Source organism: Taudactylus pleione, unplaced genomic scaffold (assembly GCF_031769625.1).
Source record: "Taudactylus pleione unplaced genomic scaffold, aTauple2 ptg000656l, whole genome shotgun sequence".
NCBI classification, from domain to species: Eukaryota; Metazoa; Chordata; class Amphibia; order Anura; family Myobatrachidae; genus Taudactylus; species Taudactylus pleione.
Window position 1 is genome coordinate 1,662,664 of NW_028285058.1, and position 23,484 is coordinate 1,686,147.

A 23,484-nucleotide genomic window follows, 5' to 3' on the forward strand; every position below is an offset into this window, starting at 1 on the left:
AGTATTGACCGGACAAGGAAGCAGAGAGGATAAGAGATCACCAAATATGAAGGAACATGTCAGTCTGGCCCAACAAGTGGGAGAAACAGAGTCATGCAAGCATTGCCTTTTTACATTTCAGGCATAAAAAAAACAATCAGAAACACCCAATGCCTGGTAAATAACCCCTTAGAGTGAATGTGTAGTGCTTATGAGTAGTATGATGGTGCAGAGGTTCAGGTATCTAAAATGCATCTCAAACTCCTGCATTAATGCCCTAGAGTACTTCCTATACATACTTTAGGGTTGGGTATGGGATGCCGGTGGTCAGAACACCGACAGCGGCATCCCGACACCCATAGGGAAGACAGGTAAGCGTTTTCCTAACCCCTACCCTAACCATCCCCGGTGCCTAACCCTAACCTCCCCCCCTAGTGCCTAAGCCTAGCCCTCCCCACACCCTAAACCTAGCCCTCCCGGATGCCTAACCCTCCCCCTAAGACCCCGATACTTACCTTCGGGATCCCGACCTGTTGAGATTTCGGCCCTGGTATTCAGACCATTGGCATCCCGCACACCGGGATGCCGTTTACATCCCATGCTTTAGGTCAGGCTTCTTGATTAATGGCTTCTATTGCAGCTGTAGAGGCATGGGAGTGGTCTAGCTATTGGCAGGATAGGCAAATTACCTGAATGACGTATCAGAGATATTTCAGGGAACGGCTTACAAGGTGCACTATATAAAAGGGAGTACAGCAGAGGCATGCAGTGATACGAGAAATTCCCCTGAGGAAGATAAAACATTAATGATATATACATTGTTGTATGACATTATATAGGCAGTAAAATCTACACAGGTCAGCAATAATCCAAGTTCATAAATTTACAGCAATGCACTTGGCCTTGCAGAGCCTAAATGGAAGGAAGGGACCTGTTTATTGCTAACAGTTAATTCTGTATTATTTCCCCTCTCTGACAGCATATGGTTGACCCATCTCCCAAACAGGGGGGGAAGTTTTCGGGAGAGGGGGGGGAGGGGGTTGGAGGTATAGGTTAGGGGCTCCTGGGGGGGGGGGACTTAAGGTTAGGCACCCCCCCCGGGAGACTTAGCGTTGGGCAGCGGGATGGGGGGGGGGGGGGGGGGTTAGGTTTAGGCACCCCTAAAGGAGGATTAGGGGGAGGTTAGTAAATAGAGAAAAATATCACTGCCGGGCCTCTGATGGTCGGGATTTGAACCGCCGGTCGTACTGATCCCTCAGCAACAGTTGGTGAACTCAAACTGTACAGTAAGTAAACAAAAACACACCAGGCACAGCCAACAATAAAGACATAAGAGTTTGCATGAGACTGGAAGACGTTCTGAGGGATTTTTTTTTTTTATACACACATCATTAAAACGTACAAAAATATATACAAAAAAACATTCCAAGTAATTTTACAAAATTTCACAAATCAAAGTGCAGAATGTACTGTAGAACAAAGGCATGGAAAATAGGTACATACAGCAATGCTGAACCCACATAGGACCTGAAGGGTTTGGGAAAGCAAAGTCAGGTGTTCTCGGTTTCACTCGATTCGGAAAGACGCATTGTATAAGTAACCAATTTGCCGGAAAGACCAAACATCATCATGATAAACCGTATAATCCCACAATTGCTATTGTCAGCATTCTATTCCATGTTCACTAAACAGAAGAGGAAAATGCCCTTTAATACAGAATGACCGAAACCCCCACTGCTTGAATTTATCATGAATATATAAAAACTTGGTAAAAATTCTAAAAATCACAAACAAAATTAAAATCAGGCTAAACAGTGATCATAATGAATATTTTATACTTTTAAAATATATACTTTAATAAGTGGTTGAAGTTCAACAAGACAGGAAAGAAAGGAGATACCTTTCATCTACTCTTAGACCAGTGATAGATTGGAGCTCGTGGCTGGTAAAACAATCTTGGAGACCACGAAAAGATGTCTCAGGTCTATAAGTGGAGACAAATAAAATTGAGTGGTATCACACTGTGCTAAGATACAAAGCCCATCCCGATGTGGTAATACAAAATTCATATGCAAAGTGTAAGCACAGGCCAAGAGCCAGGCAGGATCCATCACAAGATAATGGCAAGATGAACCACGAAGAGGGCACACAATGGTTTCTGCTTCTTGACATAAATGTCGGCTAAAGGCAAGACTTGAGACAATGGCATATCCCTGAGATCTGAAGGTACGTATTTAACAGCCATTCAATATGAATAGTAACAATCCCAAATCACACTCTGGAGGAATAAAAAGAACGGTATGATGTGGAGGGCAGTCTGTATCTGCATTGGCGTTATTCCATCGGCGTTGTGTTAATGCCACGGAGACATAGTAGCAGCTACAGACGAAGGTTCAGTTTGGCCGACACCGTTTTACAGCCCTTGTCAGAAAACAATCTACTTTCTTTTGGGAAATAAATCATGTCCTCGTTCGCCACCCGTGATGCCAGCTCTTCATCCTCTCTAAGCCCGCGCTGTCTTAGTTCCGCCAAGATGCATTTCTTTACGTGTCCGAGCTCCAGCGGCAGGAAGGGGATGAAGTAGTCAATGAGGTTCTTGTCAATCAGGCTGCTGTGCCAAAATCCACCTGCGGATGAAGCAACAAAAAGCAGAATTACTACCGATAAGATAGTGATGGATTCATCTAGTCTGCTAAAAATCACTACATCAGAAAAAGGAGCGACGTTAAGGGGTATATTTACTAAGCAGCAAATGTCGGTGGCTTTGACCTATAGTTTTAAAAAGGTAAAAGGAACAAATGCTATATATGTTTACCATTTCTTCCTATTGCAGTTTTAAAAGTATCGGTGGCTTTGGTAATCCGAGCTTTAGTAAATCTATCCCAAAGTGGTGTCCACGGATTAACGTTCATTCAATTCTTCACATATGTCAGGGCTTGACAAATTTTTCTAAAATCTAGGAGCCAGGATGAAATTGTAGGAGCCAGACCACCGGTCCCCCCAAAAAATTACAGAAGTGAGTGAGGAGCATAGCTCTGTGTATTATACACACTATACTAGTCCACAAAATGGTCACAGTTGAAAGGATACAATAAAATAGAGGCCCCCTCACTGCTCTGCACAGCTCCCCTGCTCCACCCCCCATCCTCCAGTAATAACCACATTTCACATAAAATAATGGTGCCAGAAAGTACAACAAAACAACCCTCCCATCATGGTCACACAACTATCCCTCTGAAGCCGCTCCGCAATCCCTGGCCACGCATAGACCCTACTACCGGAGAGCTCTATGCAGCTGGAGATAGGAGCCAGTAGACAGCCGGGACGTACAGGAGGACTGGGACAGACAGCATGGGTCAGAGCAGGCCAGGATGGAGAGGAGTCGTCAGTACAGGACGGAGAGAGGCACAGCAGTCACCGCAGGAGACACTCAGCACATGCACTCCTGTGCATGATATGAACACCGCAATACTATAGGCACAAATCTCCACCGGAGCTGATGAGGATCTGCTGCTTCCCTCACTGCAAAATCTAGTAGCCAGGCAGCAAAATCTGGTAGCCATGGCAACCTGGCCCCCGGGATATGTCGAGCCCTGACATATGTAATATAGATTTCTGTACTGATCTCTCTGCACTATTTACATTCTTGAATCTTCACTTTATCATTCAGGGCTGGCCATCCCCTACAGCGGCAGAATTATCGATCATACAACAACCAAACCTGTGCCTACAGGAATCCCCATTCAGGCACAACCTGTAAGACCACGCGTTTCTCATCCAGAGTGCTGCGCGATACCACTTTGGTCCTAAAACTTCTGCCAAATATTTGCTCCTGCAAACACCGCAAGGACAGTGAAAAGACTTCAAGAAATAATGCATTTTATACAGAAAGCGCAACTATAGTACTATTGCCAAAGTGCAGTATGGAGCTACTCACTGTTCTGGTTGTTAAATAATCCAAGGGAGAGCACAGTTTCCACATGGGTTAGCTGCAAATCCTCTCTCTGCTTCCCAGCCCTCCAGAACTCCAGCACCTGTTTGTTGATCAAATCACCCCCTGCGTTGCTAAAGGAAAAACACAGTTGATAGAACTTTTTGCTTTTCATGGAAAATTATATAACAACGTAATGACATGTAAGGTTTATCAACAAGAATAAATATTGGCCAGAACAAAAAATAGCCAAGTGTGACTAATGGTCAGTAAGCCTGGCATAATACGGTCTAAAGGGGGATGTCCGCCTACGGATGACTAATTAGCTCATATGTGCCCTCATGTAACTTTTACTAAATGCCCTATATTATCTTTCTGGCAGTCTTCTGTGTTTCAGCAACACCTTTATATCACCAAATACCTTTGTTTAGTCCCTCCTTCCCCTATGGCTACAACACAGCTCAGACAACTAACTACAACTTTTCCTGGTACGACAAATACATAGCTGAACACAACAACACACCTTTATATTCTAATACAGTAAGATAGAGGTCGTCAACACCAGACCTCCAGTACACCGACAGGTCATGTTTTGTGGATTTCTTTAATCATGCACAGGTGAGCTAATCTTTTTAGCCGAGTCAGTAATTATCCCATCTGCTTTCACAGACAGAAATCCTACAAATGTGACCTGTTGGGGGAACTTGAGGTTTGCTGGCAGGAACCACTGCTGTAATGTATTTTCTAAACTGTTTTTTTTTTTTCCCCCCCACTTTACACTCTCCGATAACACAATGTATCATTTATTGTGACAAGTCTAGAAATAAAAGATATTCTACATTTCACAAAAAATGTTTTGTTTTTGTTTTTTAGAGTTGCGATTTGACCTTTTTTTTTTTTCTTAGTACTTACTTAGAAGACACTATATTTACGCAGAACTATGGTGTTTATCTACATCCTGCTGGTACTTTCAGTTTTTCCTTTTTTACTGGGAACCCCCAGGTTTTAAAACTATAACATGTTGAATAGATCAATCAGACGGGACTTCTGCTGGTCAGCTGCAGTAACTACATGATGCAAGTGAGCCCGTGACGGTCTTAAGGTGCCTATCCACTATGCGACCTGAAAGACTGAACACCTACATTCAGACCGTCATTCAGTGCAGGAGCGCGACCTCCTATCTCTGAGCATGCTGAACCTAATGAGCGTTGTCAGGTTGACAGGCATGTTCAGTAGATAGTCGGGGGGGTCGTCAAGGACCCAGGGTGCACCCGCATCGCTGGTCCTTGACAGTGATCCATTACCCGACTGAACAATGCGACCAAATCCTCCTGGTTTTGGTCGGATTGTTCACAAAGTCGTGTAATGGATAGGCCCCTTTAGAATGACATCCACCACCTGATTGGAGGAGACTGAGGCCATCCAGTCACGCCAAACCAGGTATATGTGTCCTCCCGTCAGCAGCTGACCAGCGCAAAGGGACACTAATGCCACGTTTAGTTAATGTATCAGGTTTTGGGACCTTGGAATGAAAATTGAGCACATTGAGGAAACCCATCCGAAAAGTGGAGCACAACAAACTCAACACACAGGGCGGGCCAGCTGAATTCAACCATGATGCCCAGAGCAGTGAGGTAGCAATGCTAGGCAACGTACCAATGTTCTGCCCAGAATGTTCAAATGTGAGGAAGACAACTCTTTCAAAGCTTCAATTAGGACAATAAAGAACTACTCAAAGCAAATAAGTCCTTTCTTCAGCCTCCTACTGGGAACAATGTTTTTCCCACATCAATTAAAATGACTGATTCTCATTTTTTGTACAGTAAGGGACATACTCATGCTGCTTAATTGTCCGCCTCACACACAATGAGGAGCATGCGTACTTTCAAATCATTAATACCATCACCAGAAAAATGCTAAGCGTAGATATATAATGTTCCTGCTAGGCTGTCTTAGGGTGGGCGCCACAACCTGCCCGATTTTAAAGTGGCAAAATGCGCCCTACCCTTATAGTAATGGTCTGCTAAAACAGCCTGCCTAGTGCCTTCCCCACCCGCAGGCCACAGTGTCCTACGGGTGGGAAAAGTTGCAGTTACCGAAACGCCGCCGGGTGAATAGATGCGGTATCTATCCACAGTGAGGGGAGCGTTTGGGGGAAGCTCAGCACCTCCGTAAGCTCTGGGAACACCCCCAAGTGTGACAACTCAGGGGGGGAGGGGGGGTAGCAAGGATACACCCCTTCCTTGGTCAGTCACACCCCGTTCGGCACGCACAGAGACTCCCTGCTCACAACCTCGTGGCCCTGCCCACGGTCTACCGGGAACACTAGATATCTGCAGGTTTGAATTGTGTATGATAGAATGCATAAATTTCATTTTAAACTGCCTATCATCAGTTCTGGGCCAACCCATTTCCTCATTTTACAAATTTAAATTACAATTATTTTTGAAAAAAGAAAAGAAAACAAAAAAATCAGTCATTACAAATGATACTTTGTGTCCAGCACCTGAGGAAAATAAAGATGGCTTTACGGTAAGACACTCCATCAATGTCGTCATAATAGTCCAGGAAAGGCTTGATGGCATCGATAAGACCAGGGTGAAGCTTGTCCATCTCATCAAATATAAATATGGAGCGAGCACAGTGACTGACATTCCCACGAATCCACGACTGTAACTGGTCCTGACACAGAGAGGGGAGAAGGTTTGGTCAGCTTCAATTCTACCACTATAAAGAAAATTAGATTCATGCACTTACTTTAAATCCTTTTTTTTTTTTTCTGTTTCCAATGGGAGACACTGGAACACCAGATAAAACGTGTGGCAATAGGAGCTTGGGCACTTTAAACTTACCCAAGAACATAGAGATAAAAAAAAAAAAAAAAACCTTCTCACCCTCTAAGCCCCCATTGGCTGCCTGGGAGTTTATTGTTGTACTTACAAAACCCCAAAGGCCATAACCAGGACGACAATGTTCAGCAACGAGAAAAATAATCCTAGTGTTGATAATCGTGAAAGAAGACAGAACAATGGATTCAGATGAAAGTATTACATGCAAAACACAACAATCCAATAAACTCTTAACCAGGGGGAAGATTGGAACACTGGGAATGTCCCAAAGCTATAACGGAGGGTACACGGTCACTGTGTGCAGCACCTTACATCCGAAACTGGCATCCCTGCAGGCAAAAGTATTTAGGATGTAGCATTTTCTTGAAGGCATCCCCACAGCCAAGGTGCCCGGGTCATCTGTCCTGTGCAATTCCAAGGTCCTATGGACATTGGTTCTCAATGCCCATGCAACATCCAAAGGGGGAAGATAACCATGTCCCGATTCACCTGTAACTGGGGACCACTTTGGAATGAAAGGCAGGTTTGGTTCTAAAGCTGGGTACACACCTAAAAGATATATATCTGCAGATCGACTAAACCACCATCACCTGTCATCTGGCTACGGGTCCTGCTGGTCAGTGGTCACGTCATGCCCTCCTTGGCAAGTGTATGGGCTGACTGCCCGTACCCACAGCACGATAGACATATAGATGCCATCGGCTGTGCAGCAGAGCCACCAACATGACGTCATTCATAGACATAACGCTGGTACACACTGGCAGACAGTCACACAATATATTGGCTGATCAATTGATTGGCCAATATATCTGCCAGTGTGATAGAGCCACCATCTCTGAAAGGCTGCTTGCAGTAGAGATAGCCAACAAGAAGGCAGTCTTTAAATACCCAAGGAGTGACGGGGAGGGGGGGGGGGGGGTATGGGAGGGTGTATGGTTGATGCACTGTGGGTAAAAGCACAAATGTCTGCCATGTCCTTTCTGGTGGGCTTCAGTAACTGGGAAGTTTCATAAGGGAGGATATGTGCTGGACCCCAGGGTACAGCACTAAGGAATGGCACCGCGCACCTTACACCTGCTGTGCTGGGCAAGTATAAAGTAAAATCGGGTAAGGGGATGGGTTTGATGCACAAGAGATCCTGCAAACATATTACTCCTTTTCAACCAAACAAATAAATCTGATTATTGTTAGGGCAACTCGGGTCAACGTTTGGTGTAAAAGGGTATGAGTTACCCGGGAATCAGACCCTGGTAGCTACAAGGATCGAACACGGAAAGGACCAGGGTAACGGTGCGGTGTAAATGGCAGACCTGTCTGACCTGGGTCATGCAAAAAGATGCTGATTGGTGCTTCAGTGAGTAGTCCCCACAAACTTTTTATGACCTTATCTTGGAGAGCCTGAAAAAAGGGCATTTATAATCACATGCACAAGTTTTGCAGTGCAGACCCGGGTTCAGTGTGAAGGGGGCCGACCCAGGACGAAGATTAAGTGTAAAAGGGATCTGACCCAGCTATATTATCTATTCAAAACAATTTATATATAATTATCTCATGACTCATGGGGGGGGGGGGGGAGGTGATTCAATTCAGCACCATATTGAATACCTCCGGGAGGGAGCTCCCGGAGCTATTCAATTCACAGAGCTGTTTGCTTAGTCAGCAAGTGGGTAAGTCGGAGAATGACGGTTCCCGCAACTTAACACTGACTAAAGTGAAGGCCGCGAGGCTGTTATCGCCGCGCTAAGCAGTAATACAGCCGTGCGGCCAGCACTTTAGTCTGATTTCTTCTCGTATCCCCAGGGGGGCTGTGAGAAGAAATTCTTAAGTCCGGCCAAACAGCGCGGTGAACTGAATAAACCCGGGAGCTCCCCATGGATCATGTCAAACGGAAGGTGCTCCCTGGAGTCAAATAGATATATCGAAGCAAAAAAAAAATTAAATAAATAAATAATAAAAAGAAACAGTACTGGGCTCACTTCCCAGCAATATAAAATAAAACTTTTATTAGTTACGCCTTATGGCTAGTACACGCTTTAGAATTAAAATACACAAATCAGCAAAAAATACAGATCCAAAATTGAGAAAAGGGTCTTGAAAAATGCATGCCCAATACCTGTGACAGCAAAATCTAAATAAAAGTTCTAGTTTATATTGCTAGAGAGTGTGCCCCATCAGTTTTTTCCCTCTATTTTGCTTACATATAACTGCTGTGCAGGACCAGGAATAGTGGAGACATTTACCTTGCTGCCTGGCTCCAATGTGAGTCCCAGTCTGATGGTGTTGGAGACACTAGGGATAACTGTTATTTATCTGTAGTGACCACTGCCCACTTCCACGGCGATCCCACCGCAGAAGCAGGCTGGCGGGCAGGGTGAGGTACAGATTGCTGTACTTTGAAGCCCACACCAGGTGGACTGAAAGATGCAGATGAAAGTGCAAATAAAAGAAACTAAAACCTATAGTAAAAGAAAGAATATCCATTATAAGCGGCCCATTCCAGCGGGCACTGTAAAAGACTGCGCTCCCTAACATGCCAGGAGGAAAACACAGGATTTTGGTACTTACCGATAAATCCCTTTCTCCGATTCCACAGGGGACACTGGAAGTTCAAGACAGTGGGGTATAGACGGTGGTAGAGTAGAGCCTTGGCACTTTAAATAATTTAGAAGTGTGACTGGCTCCTCCCCCTCTATGCCCCATCAGCCCCAGTTTAAGAAACTGAGCCCGAGAGGAGACAGAGGACAACAGGAAACAAGGAGAATCCACAGAAAGTAACCAGACCGACTGAAGGAGCACAGTGGAACCCACTGCAGGTAACCCATGCAGTCACACAACCATATAATAAACCAAACAAAACGGCAGGAAAGCAGCGCTGGGTGGGCGTCCAGTGTCCCCTGTGGAATCGGAGAAAGGGATTTATCGGTAAGTACCAAAATCCTGTTTTCTCCTTCATCCACTAGAGGACACTGGAGTTCAAGACAGTGGGGACGTCCCAAAGCCAACCTCCCGGGTGGGAAGCGCTGAAAACATGCCGACCCAGCGGGCAACCGAAACGGCGACCGCCAAGAACCGGAGGCCCAAGTGAAAAGCAAGGGATGAGGGGACAAGCGACGTCGAGCAGAGGAGACAATCAAAACTCCTCACTAAACAGCCACAGAATTTCCCCACATACAATGTATGTCGAATGGAACAAAACAGCAATCTAGTGGACAACAGCAGACAAGAATCGTCAGAACACCGTAATCTCAGCTGAAAACAGACCAACCAGGGCAGTTGGTAGCAGAGAGTCCCAAAAATAGGAGAAGGGCGGTAACACGAGAACAAACTTGAGAAACCCGTAACAGAGTCTGAAACAGAAGGATGCAACAGTCTCAGACATCAGAATCTCCGCAGTGCCGGACAAAAGCAAAATCATATAGATATATGTATAATGATACTAATCTACAGATACAGAGCTGAGCTGTCCACAGACTTCTCTAACAAGAGTATACATTGAGGCCAAGCCACGGCCGAACAGTCAACCCAGACCATTCTGGAGGTCCCACTAATTACAGGGTTGTCAACCAGTGGAAGGGTAAAATCATAAAAGTCTCCAACGGGTGGAGATCCCACTGGGCATGAGGCAGATGTGGCGTCGAGAGAATACAACTCCTTTCAGAGGTTTAAACATCGGTATAACCCATTCTGTAAACAGGGATAAAACAGCAACTGGAACCCTGCAGCTGAAAAGAAAACCATAGTAACAAACCCCAAACAACAACTTCCAACGTGATGGAAGTGCGTAGTCAGTACAGCTGTTGGCACGAACATAGTCGGAAAACAACCGGGATAGCCTAGCAGTTAAAAAAATCACGGATGCAACAGCCATACAGGTAGAGCGAGCTACCAATATGGGGAAGCCTCCCAAAGGCAAGGCTAGAGCACTAGGACAACCCTGAGGGTACCCGTAAGTACCTGAAAGTGTAATTAAAGTATCAATAGATAGTGAACAGGAAAACAACCAGGCCTCCTGCATGGAATAATGACTGTCACATCTTAATGTAAGGGTGTGCACTAGCCCATAGATGCACCACTGTCCAGAACCCCAACAGATTTTAGTAGAATATTGTCACTAATCTCTATGTTGGAACTATGAATCCACACGTCAGGAAAGCTCTAAAGTGTAGGGTCAACTGATAGGAACAGGTACCAAAAAAGAGCAGATGGCTGCTAGGACAGCAGCTTGGGTGCGAAAGGGAGAATAACGGCTATGCAACGTCAGGTTGCATTAATAGGAGCATCTTCCGAAGCTGTAGTGGAGTAAGCCTGTGAGCGACCAGAAACCTTCTGGACTCTATGCAGAATTACACTGACCTTTTCCATCTCACCGCAACCAGCCTGGTCAGGTATAGAGAATAGCATCGGTGGACTAAGAACCAATGTTCTACAGCGTGGACGTCAGTCTGGAAATGTTGCAGTAGAAAATACTGTAAATACTAGCAGAGTGTTAGTGGAGATATGAAGGTCCTACAAGAACACATGCTAGTTCCATTAGGGATATGTACCTATATAGAAAACATACCCCCCAAAAAACAGTCTGCTATTGTAATTATCCTTACATTAACACTTATAATGGACCAGCAAGTATTAGCCAAAGAGACAGAATCCCTGTACCGGTCAAGATGCACATAGAATATCATATATGTGATGATGGATCACCACCAACGACCCCTGACATTATAAGTCACAACGATAGGGATATTTTGAAACAAACAATAAAACTGAACCACAGGGTCAAGGATTTACTTGATGCCCACCAAGATAATACAACCCAGACCTGACCGTGTCTATATCAGTGGGCAGCCCTCCTACCTTCAGGCATAGGAGCAGTAACTGCAGTCTGTTGGAAATTAACCAAATAAGCCCCAAGGTTGGAATAGAACCTGGATTTCCTATGTTCTGATAGGAAATGTACCTAGGGCCCACTGCTTCAAAGACTCATCTTACTGAAATAGCTTGGTCACTCTGTGATACCGGAATTTATACCGAGAAGGGTACCTGTACATAGACATAGAATGTGTATGTTATCCCAATAAAAGAAGGGATATATCTGTAGTCATAACCTCAGTTAGGGTGGAAACAGGTTTCCCGCTTATTAGGAAATATTCAAAGGATGGGAATATATTAGTATAGACAGCCACATACACACTGCATAAACATAGTGGCATGGGAAGTCAATCTCTCTGAAAGGAAGAGTTAGTCCCAACAGATTAAGTTTACTTGTCAGACTCCTGCACCAGGTGATAAGAACTGACATAGAACGTAACATATTGCATTCTTAATGTCTTATATTTTGTGCATCGGTTCTTGAAGTACTTACCGGGCGCTGTCAAGTGCGCCACTGGAGTGTAGTTATAAATAATATGCCCCCCCAAAAAGGTGCCTTAGATATTGTGGCGAGACAGAATGCCTCCCTAGAACAACATTAGCTGAACATAGACACCTAATGCCCCAGAAACATTAATGCAAGTACCCCTATAGATTGTAAGCTTGCGAGCAGGGCCTTCCTACCTATATATCTGTCTGTTATTACCCAGTTTTGTTCTATCAATGTTTACAATTGGAAAGCGCAACGGAATATGCTGCGCTATATAAGAAACTGTTAATAAATAAAATAAATAATTATTATTTCATACATGTGTGGTCAGAAGGCCACAGGACATATATATAGGGTCCCGAACTAGAAGTCACACTTTAAGTGTTATAACAGGACTCTAGTCTATAGAGTCACCTAATAATTTGTATACTGGACTTTAGAATACAGCTTTCCAAATATTTTTTTTTTTTTTTTGGCGTGCTGCCGAAGCGAGCACCAAAGAATAAATATATATCCTATAACTCCTGGTCCCAGGTGACATACCCTCTGGGTACTAACCGGGTCCATGGCTAGCCTGTTATAATTAATTTTGGAATAATAGGTACACCTAAAGACTGTGGCATTGTAGCTATACCTATATTTATATATAATATATATGCACCGACATATATAACATACAATTCTGTAAAGCAGTTATTGTTCCAAACGATCGCATCGGGTCATTCCCGCTTCCAATCGCAGCATCTTACCTTTTAAATATGCTAGATATCAGACATAAAACTGATAACAGATCCTGCCCTTGTCTTTGAGGTAAGGACAAGAAGCGATACATTGTACATATATATCTATACATGCATACACGTACCTACATAACAGAATAATAGGTGACGATAATACTTTAAAGTAGAACATGAGCAATAGTTAGCTAGCCATGTAAGGAACTGACTCAAGATCCTGGTTGAGGCAATGACAGAGTTCACTCTGGACATGTATACAGTATGTTCTAAAGCAGAGCTTAGTATAATATTAATATATATATATATATATATACACACACACATACATACACACGTACATATACACACGGCTTACCTCCACGCAGGGAGACCGCCATGTGCCGCGTGTGGACGGCTGTCAACTACGGCATAGGGGCAGGATCTTTCTGCTACGTTTGAATATGGAACACTTCACGAATTTGCATGTCATCCTTGCGCAGGGACCATGTAATCTGTATCGTTCCAATTTTAGTATATGTGCTGCCGAAGCAAGCACTTTGAGGTTTCACCATACGCAGGATTAGGGCACGTGTTTTTCCACCATGCCAGCCTGCGACATATAAAATATGAGATATGGTAAGAACTTACCCTTGTTATCTCTATTTCTACGAAGTCCATAGGGTTCCACAGGATACCTTGGGGTATAGGTGTGACGTCAGTCGCAGGGCACCAAAGAGTTAAGCTTTCAGCCTCCCAGGATGCACTAGGTCCCCCTCCTATACCCCGCCCCCGGGCCAAGGCACCTCAGTTAGTTACCAAGCCATAGGCCGGAGGAGGAGAAGGAAGAGAGAGAACAAAGATCTGGACACATACAAGAATCACATTCTCACCAGAGGGAGACGGAAAACCGGTGACCAGAGCAAAGCCCATCTGCACACAGGTGCGACAGGGCGGGAGTCCTGTGGAACCCTATGGACTTCGTAGAAATAGAGATAACAAGGGTAAGTTCTTACCATATCTCATATTTTCTACTTCAGGGTCCATAGGGTATCCACAGGATACCTTGGGGATGTCCCAAAGCAGTATCCTTTAAGGGTGGGGACGCTCCTGTGCAGAAAGGAGAATCCGCCGCCCGAAGGAAGCATCCTGAGAGGCGAAGGTGTCAAACCTGTAATACCTCACCAAGGTATGGACAGAAGACCACGTAGCAGCCTTGCAGATCTGAACTGCCGAGGCACCACGTCGAGCTGCCCACGAAGGACCCACAGACCTAGTGGAATGAGCCTTCAGAGAAGGAGGGACCGGTAGGCCTTCATGAAGATAAGCTTCAGAAATAGCCATACGGATCCAGGCTGCCAAAGTTTGCTTTGAAGCAGGCCAACCCTTTTTACAGAAGCCATAGAGGACAACAAAGCGTCCGACTTCCTAAACAAAGAAGTGCGGTCAACATAAGTCCTTAAGGCCCGCACAACATCCAAAGAGGCCTCACCCACGGAAAGACCCGGTGAGTTAAAGGCCGGAACAACTATTTCCTCGTTAACATGAAACTGGGAAACAACTTTGGGAAGAAACTCGGGCCGAGTGCGGAGCACTGCCCTGTTCCCATGAAAAACCAAGAAAGGGGGTCTACAAGAAAGAGCCCCTAACTCAGAAACACGTCTGGCTGAAGCAACGACCAGAAGGAAAACAGTCTTAGCTGTTAGCCATTTAATATCCACTGAGCCCAGTGGTTCAAACGGCGGTCCTTGGAGAGCCCTCAGGACCACAGCCAAATCCCAAGGCGCCACAGGTGGAACAAAGGGCGGCTGAATACGGAGAACACCTTGCATAAAGGTGCGCACATCCGGGATTGTAGCAATCCTACGGTGAAACCAGACAGATAGGGCCGAAACCTGTACCTTCAAAGAAGCAAGGCGAAGCCCATGATCTAGTCCCGCTTGCAGGAAGGCGAGAATCCGAGACAGACGAAACTCCCGCGGTGCATAACCTCTCGGTCGACACCACTGGAAGAACGTATGCCACACGCGATGGTATATCCTCGCGGAAGACGGTTTCCGAGCTCGTAACATGGTACGCACCACAGAGCTGGAAAACCCCCAGGACCTCAGCATGGCCGTCTCAACAGCCACGCCGCCAAAGACAGCCGAGTCAGGTCCGGGTGAAGACAAGGACCCTGAGACAGAAGGTCCGGTCGTAGCGGCAACCGCAGAGGACTGTCCACGGACAGACCCTGAAGGTCTGAGAACCAGTGCCGTCTGGGCCACGCGGGAGCTATCAACAGGAGCGTCCCTCCTTCCTGTTTGAATTTCCGGATTACCCGTGGAAGAAGGGAGACCGGAGGGAACAGGTATGCGAACCTGAACGTCCACCGGACGGACAGAGCATCCACCAGAGACGCCCCTTCGTCTCTTGTGCGAGACCTGTACACCGGCAACTTGTTGTTGTGCCGGGACGCCATGAGGTCGATTTCTGGAAGACCCCACCTGTCCACCAGTAGTTGAAAAACGTCCGGGTGCAGGGACCATTCCCCTGGATGAACGTCCTGGCGACTTAGAAAGTCCGCCTCCCAATTTAGCACTCCCGGGATGAAGACCGCTGATATGGCCGGAAGATTGCGCTCCGCCCAAACCAGGATCCGAGAGACCTCTACGAGAGCCGCCCGACTGCGAGTTCCTCCTTGCCTGTTTATGTAGGCCACGGTGGTAGCATTGTCCGACTGGACCTGCACCGGGTGACCCTGGAGAAACCGCTGTGCCTGCAGGAGAGCATTGAAGACCGCACGGAGTTCCAAGATATTTATTGGAAGCTCCGCTTCTGTCGGTGTCCACCTGCCCTGGAACAAGTGTGGACCCGAAACTGCTCCCCAGCCCCGAAGACTGGCGTCCGTTGTCAACAGGACCCAATTTGGAACCCAGAACGGACGTCCCTTGTTGAGGTGGGTCGTCTTTAACCACCACGCAAGGGACAGGCGAACCTCCGGGGTGAGCACAATCGTCTGGGACTTCAGAGACTGAGGCAGCCCGTTCCACTTGGACAGGATCAGGTGCTGCAGAGGTCTGGAGTGAAACTGGGCGTATTCCACCATGTCGAACACCGACACCATGGAGCCCAGTAACCTCATCGCCGAGTGTAAGGACACCCGGCGGCTGTGCAGACAACTGCGCACCCTTGACTGTAAAGCAGAGATCTTGTCCTCCGTCACGAAGATCCTTTGCTGTCCCGAGTCCAATAAGGCTCCAAGATGCAGAATCCTCCGAGACGGGATTAGAGTGGACTTCTGCCAGTTGATTAGCCAGCCGTGCCGTTGCAGCAGTGCAATGGTCAGGTCCAAGTGGTGTAACAGGAGCTCTGGAGATCCTGCCACCAATAACAGGTCGTCCAAGTACGGCAACATGCGGACTCCTTGCAGCCGCAGAGAAGCCGCCATGACCGCCATAGCGTCCTGTATGTCCAATGACACCATGTAGTCCCCAGGTTCCAGCGCCAGAATGATGGACCGTAGGGTCTCCATCCGAAACTTCGGGACCCGCAAAGACTTGTTGAGTGCTTTGAGGTTGAGAATCGGACGATATGACCCATTGGGTTTCTGTACCAAAAATAGATTTGAATAGAAACCCTGGCCCCTCTGGGAGAATGGAACAGGCACTATAACTCCAGCCTGGAGCATAGTGTGCAATACCTTCCGCAGCTCTGTAGCCTTGTTCCGGTCTGATGGTAGACCCGTGGTGAAGAATCGAGCCGGGGGTCTGTGCCGGAAGGAGAGGGCGTACCCGTGAGAGACCACCTCCAGAACCCAAGTGTCTGTCGTAGTGAACGACCAACACCGGGAGAACTGCAGCAGGCGGCCTCCCACCCTGGGATCCCCCAAGGGGAGACCCGGACTGTCAGGCCGCAGGCTTGTCATCTGGCTTGGGGGCCGGACGTCTGGTACTCCATGCCTGTTTCCGGGGCTTGACCGATTTCTTAGGGCCAGCCTGTCGAGGAAACGACTGTGGTTTGGGCCTGCCCTGGGCCCTAGATGACCGAAAGGACGATGGTCCAGAACCAGAAGGAGCAGCGGCCGACGGGAGACAAGCAGATTTGGCTGCCGCCAGCGTGGCCACAATCTTATCCAGATCCGGACCGAAGAGAAATTCTCCGGTAAACGGCAACGCTTCCAGACCTTTCTTGGATCTGCGTCCGCCTTCCAGGATCGCAGCCACAAGGTGCGACGAGCAGCTACCGCTGCTGAAGAAATTCTAGACACCAGAGTACTAATGTCTAGAGCCGCCTCGTTGATGTAGGTGGCCGAATCACGGAGATTGCCAATCAACTCCGCCTGTTCGGCCGGACAGTCGGATTCAAAAGAAGCCTCTAATGAATCCGCCCAGCGCTCCATCGCTCTGGCAACCCAGCAAATGGCCATAGCCGGCCGTGCTGCCCCCCCTGCAAGGGAATAAGCGGACTTCAGGCAGATTTCTACCTTGCGGTCCGTAGCATCCTTAAGGGAGGACATGGATGGCATCGGCAATGTGGCACTACGGACAAGACGGGTCACGTGAGAATCCACCTGTGGAGGGGATTCACACTTAGCAAAATAATTATCCGCGAACGGATAAGCCACCGCCAGGCGTCTCTGCGGCTGGTATCTTTTGCCAGGTTGTTTCCACGCCTCCTCTAAATGGTCCACCAACTGACCCGAAAGAGGAAAGACTGTGGCATCGCCCTTCACATCTTTGAAAAAGGCATACTTAGATTTAGCCGCTGGGGGAACTTCGTCCTCAATCACCAAGGCTGTGCGGACCGCCCGAATAAGTCCAGGAATATATACTTTGGACTTAGCATCAGCGTCCTTAGTATGGAAAGGTTCCTGATCGTAAGGATCCAGAATCTCCCCATCATCAGACGTCCCTTCGTCATCCTCATAAGGAGCGGACAGAGACGCCACCGGCCTTTTATGAGGCCGCATCACAGACTCCCCTTGCAACACATCCGACAAGTGCTGTACAGAACTCGTCAGGGAGTTAACCCACGCTGGCTCCTGAGAACCCGGGAGCGGGGAAATAGGGAGACTGTGGGGTACCACCAATTGTCGTGGGAACCCCTGCATGGGTGACGACACCACAGACTGCTGGGACAAACCCATCGGAGTAAACGCGGGCTGCGGAGCTAACTGGCCCACTAAAGCTGTTAACGCCTGAGCGAAACAAGCCCAGGGCGGCTCCTGTACCGGTGCTGTAACCGTAATAGGCCGCGCCATGGACAAACACTGCCGGCAAAGGCCCTCCGCGCTACCCTCCCCCTCTGCTAACGGTACTTTGCACGTGGTACACTGTAGCCGGAGGGGAAAATCACTTTCAGACATGATGGCACCACGTATGTGACCTCTCTCACCAATTAAGTATTAAATAGGCGAGAGACCACCCTGCAGCACCGCACCGCAAGGGCTTTAGCAGAAAGAACAGGGACAGTAATAAAGCTGACAGTTTAGAGAAGAAAAGTTACAGGCAGCGCTAGCACAGTCACATACAATGCAGAGAAATAACAATTCCTGCACTAACAGCGCTGATCACTCAACTACACAGACACAGGGCCTGGTAGGACACATCGCTGCATACACAGACCTGAGCCACAGCGGAGGAGAGGTATGCGGGGGGACCCAGACCACGATGCTTCCTTCCAGACTTCCAGCAGCGTTCACCATGCGTTGCAGAGAAGATGGCCGCCGAGGAGCAGAGAGAAGCTGGCCTGGGGGAGGAGCGCTGACACAGGACCAGTCAGCACAGTGCAGAGGGGGCTGTGTGCAGCGGGGGAGGCGCCGGCTGTGAGACAGGGAAGGCGCGCTCCCCTGGCATGCATTTAACCCCTGGGACGCCGCAGCGCTACCGCTCTGCTGCGGTCCGCTGTCCCAGGGGGTAGTGGAAGCGCAGGTTGGTCGCCTGGCTCCACGCTGCAGCCAGTCCCCAGGGAGCCCCCTGCCTGGGGACTTAGGACCATGTGATCAGCGGGGACCCACCGCGGGACCCCGCTGCTTACCTCTGTCCCCCTTGAATCCGGCCATGGTCCGGAGCATCTGGGGTCACCGCTAGCTGTGACCCCAGACGCCCACCAGCATCCCCGGATCAGTACCGGCGTTCTGGTACCGGCGGGGTGTAGGGAAGACAGCATGGACGTCAGGACTGACTGTCCATGCTGTTCATCCAGATGTGCAGCCACAGCTGCATGAAGAAAAAGCTTCAGGGGCTCTTCTAGCCCCCACTCCAACAGGTGCACCCGACTCCGGCCGGGCACCAAACTAAACTGAGGTGCCTTGGCCCGGGGGCGGGGTATAGGAGGGGGACCTAGTGCATCCTGGGAGGCTGAAAGCTTAACTCTTTGGTGCCCTGCGACTGACGTCACACCTATACCCCAAGGTATCCTGTGGATACCCTATGGACCCTGAAGTAGAAATAGCAAACAAGCTGGTGTTCAATCCCACACAGTATGGAACTAGCAAGGCTAACCACAGCGCCAACTATGTTACTGTAGCGCTATCACCACCGGGATTCTACCGGGTTGTAGAACATAGGCATTAGTGCATATACTTAACTAATGTACACTGGGAGACAAAAACAGCACGTGTTGCTGCAGTGAGCACCGTCTCATTCCCGAGTAGGGTAGATTTGTAATATTCTATGTGCTGCCATATTACTGATTATTGTATCTCCCGTCAGCTTCCAGTTCACAGTGGTGTAGCTGTATCTATACTCAAAATGTGAGCGCTCCTATGGTACTTTGAGAAGCACTGTAGTGGCTATAATTGTAACAGAGTGGTGAGGAGAGCAGGCATAGACATATGCAAACCCAACATAAAATTAAATGAAGGACCCGCAGGGACGTGACGGTGCGCGCCGGCTGAAAGCCATTCTAGACTATATGTGGCAGCCCTCCTCCTATTAGCACAGCGTCTAGCATTGAAGCTCCCCATACTGCACTGCCTTCCTACGAGCAGAAGGACGCGGCTTTCCACTGTAAAAGAAAAACGAGGGCGGGTAGCCGCGCTGTGCACGCTCTGTAATTCCCTGCTATGGGAGCGCGGGGTGCAGCGGTCTCTCTCTCTCTCTCAGAGTATCGAGGAGGGAACCAGGCGTGTGTGAGACAGCCGCTGCTGTCACACTGTGTAATATAAGTACCCCCAGCAGCGTTGTAGCTTTTATAATACAACTCCCGGCGGAGGAAAAGCCAGCATGGAGTGTAATACAGCTGCTAGTAGCCGTATGTCTCGGCGTGGCTGTAATTACTGAGGGCCGCGCTTCAGAGCCTAGCACGCCCGCGGAGAGCCCGAATACTGATGGCGCCGCTGGTGTGCAGGACGCGCCAAACACCAGCTGCTATGGGCGGCAGGCTGAGCTATGGCCGCCGATAATAAGCACCGCCCCCGCTAGCTGTCTGCCCCCTTAACACCGCTACTGAGTTCCCAGTACTACGAGGAGGGACTCGGTGAAAGGAGGTGCGGGGGGAGGATGTCGGGTCTCTCCTAACAGTGACAGCCGTGGCAGGTCACTGAGCCCAGCTATGTCTCCACTGCTCCTGCTTAACCAGGAGCAGTGGTATACTTACAGGCTGCTCAGCCGTTGTCAGCTGTGGCGGGTCCTTGCAGGGTCCGATGACTCCATGATGTGTGCCCCCTCCATAGGGTCACCGGACACAGGCTGCAGTAGCCGTGGCGGTGCCTTCCTGGCGGCTCCCCCGTAGCAGGCAGACTGCCAAGGCTAGCAATCTGCCTGTCCTCATGTGTATATAAAAAATTAAAGATAAAAAATATATGAAAAGGCTGGAGACAGCCTGATGTGCTACTGGCTCTCTCGGGCACATTTTCTAAACTGGGGTTGATGGGGCATAGAGGGGGAGGAGCCAGTCACACTTCTAAATTATTTAAAGTGCCAAGGCTCTACTCTACCACAGTCTATACCCCACTGTCTTGAACTCCAGTGTCCCCTAGTGGATGAACGAGAAAGGTACATTCAAATTTATAGTGCCCAAGCTCATCACTACAATCTATACCTTAGTGCCTCGCCAAGGATAAGAGAAAAATAATTTAGCTGTGTATCTCTTCATGACCTAGAGCAGTGATTACCAACCTCGGTCCTCAAGGCACACTAACAGTCCTGGTTTTAGTGATATCCATGATTGTGCACAGATGGTCTAATCAAAATAACTGAGGGACTAATTAAGTCACTTGTGCTCAAGTATGGCTATCCCTAAAACCTGGACTGTTATACCTCTTTTCCACCAAAAACCCAGGTCCGTCCTGGGTTTTTGGACATGGTTCCAACCCTGGTCAGACCCATTTACACTGCACCTTCGATCTGGGTTACTCCTAGGTCAGCCCTGTTCACACTGAACTCAGGTCTGCCCTGCTAAACCTGTGAGGTCATAAAAAGTGGGAGGTGAATGCTCCACAACCACCAATCAGCTCATTTTAGGCATGACCCAGGTCAGATAACCCGGGTTGCACAGTTTACACTGCACCATTACCCGGGTCCATCCTGGGTCCAACCCTGGTGGCTACCTGGGTTGGATTGCTGGGTCACATGACCTGGGTTATTTTTCAGGGACTTTTTTACACTGAGCTGCGACCCGGGTAGACCCAGCAAAAACCCAGGTTTTTGCTCTGGTGTCAAAGGGGTATTATTAGTGTGCCTTGAGAACCGTGGTTGGGAACCCCTGGCCTAGAGCAATGGAATAATAGGCCTGATGTAGGCATTACTAATAAGCATTGATACAATACAAAGCATGTATGTATCTGCCCATGAGGAAGACAGCCGTTCACAGATCCCTACATTTGCAGGACCTTCCTGTTCCCATCAGAATGCATTGTAAGGAAGCAGACATTGATGAATGAATTATGTACATTTTGCAGGCTGTAAAAGTACCTTGTACTGAGAGATCAATCCGTCGTGTGGGAAGTGCAGACTGGATACAAAGAGGTGGACAAATTTGCTTTGCATTCCCAACTCGTAAATATTCTCAGCAATAATTTTGCTAGCAAAGTTCTTCCCAGTTCCGGTCCAGCCGTGCAGTGATAAGGTCAGCGGTTTCTTGGGATTTTCAGTGCTCATAAAGCCAGTCAGTGCCCGGAAGATAACACCATGAGCCAGGTGCTGCCCAAAAAGTTTGTTACTCAGGTCTGTCTGCAAAGCTGGATATAAAAAAAAAACAAACAAAAAAAAAAACATTCTATTATGTGGCATCAGATATAATGTAGAGTCATCTTCATGCGGACCCTCCATGTAGTTGGTATATTTATAACCAAGGAGACTCTGCTTTGGGTCGTAATCCTCTATGGCTAGAAATACCTATTCATAATGTCATTAACCTATGCTGCCAGCAGCGTACACGCCTCTCTGTACCCACGCTGCCAGCAGCGTACACGCCTCTCTGTACCCACGCTGCCAGCAGCGTACACGCCTCTCTGTACCCACGCTGCCAGCAGTGTACACGCCTCTCTATACCTATGCTGCCAGCAGCGTACACATCTCTGTACCCACGTTGCCAGCAGTGTACATGCCTCTCTGTACCTACGCTACCAGCATGCTGCCAGCAGCGTACACGCCTCTCTGTACCTACGCCGCCAGCAGCGTACACGCCTCTCTGTACCTACGCCGCCAGCAGCGTACACGCCTCTCTGTACCTACGCCGCCAGCAGCGTACACGCCTCTCTGTACCTACGCCGCCAGCAGCGTACACGCCTCTCTGTACCTACGCCGCCAGCAGCGTATAGACCTCTCTGTACATATACTGACAGCAGTGTAACTGGTGTATCGCCCCGCCCCCCGGCCAGCAGAGCATGCTGGGAAATGTAGTCCTCCTAGATCAGCAGGTGATGCACAGGCAACGGTCCCTGCTCACCTCTCCCCGGGCTCTCACCTGTGATGTTCAGCGTCTTGTCCTCCTCGCAGCACTCCATCAGGCGGCCGCAGTAGAAGCGCGGGTTGGACAGGTAGCCGGTGAGGGCTGCAGCAGAGGCGGCGGCTATGCTTAGACTTATGGGGTCCAGTAACCCCGCGACGTGATAAGGGTGAACCAGCAATGACAGGAACAACAGCAGCAGCCATGTCCCGGGACGGGAGCACCGAGCTGCTGCGGCCATGACAGACACCCGGTACCGTACACCGTGTAATGTGCGTCCGACCACCTGACACACTGCCCCCTGGCGTCACCTCTTGGAGAATCACCATATTACACTTTCCGACGTTACTGATTGGCCAGGCGGGAAAGGCCACACCTCCTCTTCGCTCCTGCCACGCCCTTCTCTGGTGTAGTGAGGGAGCCCTGTAGTCAGAATTTGGTGCTGTTGGGTCATTTTATTGGAATAACAATAACTATACTGGGAGGAGGAGACTTATGAACAAGTTTCATTTTCCTGCACATGGAAAGTGAAACTATTTTATAAATAGTAATAATATAGTACAACAGCAATCATAGTTATTACTAACGGCCCCTGACTTCTGGGAATAATGCCAGGTCTTGTTTCTGGGAACGTTGCTGTTTTCCAGTATTTGCCGGCTGCTTTGTGCTTATACAAATTATAGTTATTATTTTTTCTTTCAGTTTCTCATAATTTGGTATATGCTTGGCTCATATACAAGCGTGCTGCGCTACCACAAGATGCATCTATAAAACTGAGTTTTC

The 23,484-nt window shown here is 48.3% G+C and overlaps 1 protein-coding gene and 1 pseudogene across 1 annotated transcript; both read right to left on the reverse strand.

The window, feature by feature from the left end:
- Positions 1-1,342: 1,342 nt before the first annotated feature.
- On the reverse strand, positions 1,343-23,007 carry LOC148478406 (torsin-1A-like). The gene is made up of 5 exons (XM_088455446.1): positions 22,720-23,007; positions 21,726-21,991; positions 6,417-6,592; positions 3,917-4,044; positions 1,343-2,606 (listed from the first exon to the last, which is right to left on the reverse strand). The coding sequence occupies exons 1-5, from the start codon at positions 22,940-22,942 to the stop codon at positions 2,359-2,361; spliced, it is 1,041 nt and encodes a 346-aa protein (XP_088311572.1). The 5' UTR covers positions 22,943-23,007; the 3' UTR covers positions 1,343-2,358.
- LOC148478407 (U6 spliceosomal RNA) lies at positions 13,287-13,387 on the reverse strand (annotated as a pseudogene).
- Positions 23,008-23,484: the final 477 nt, after the last annotated feature.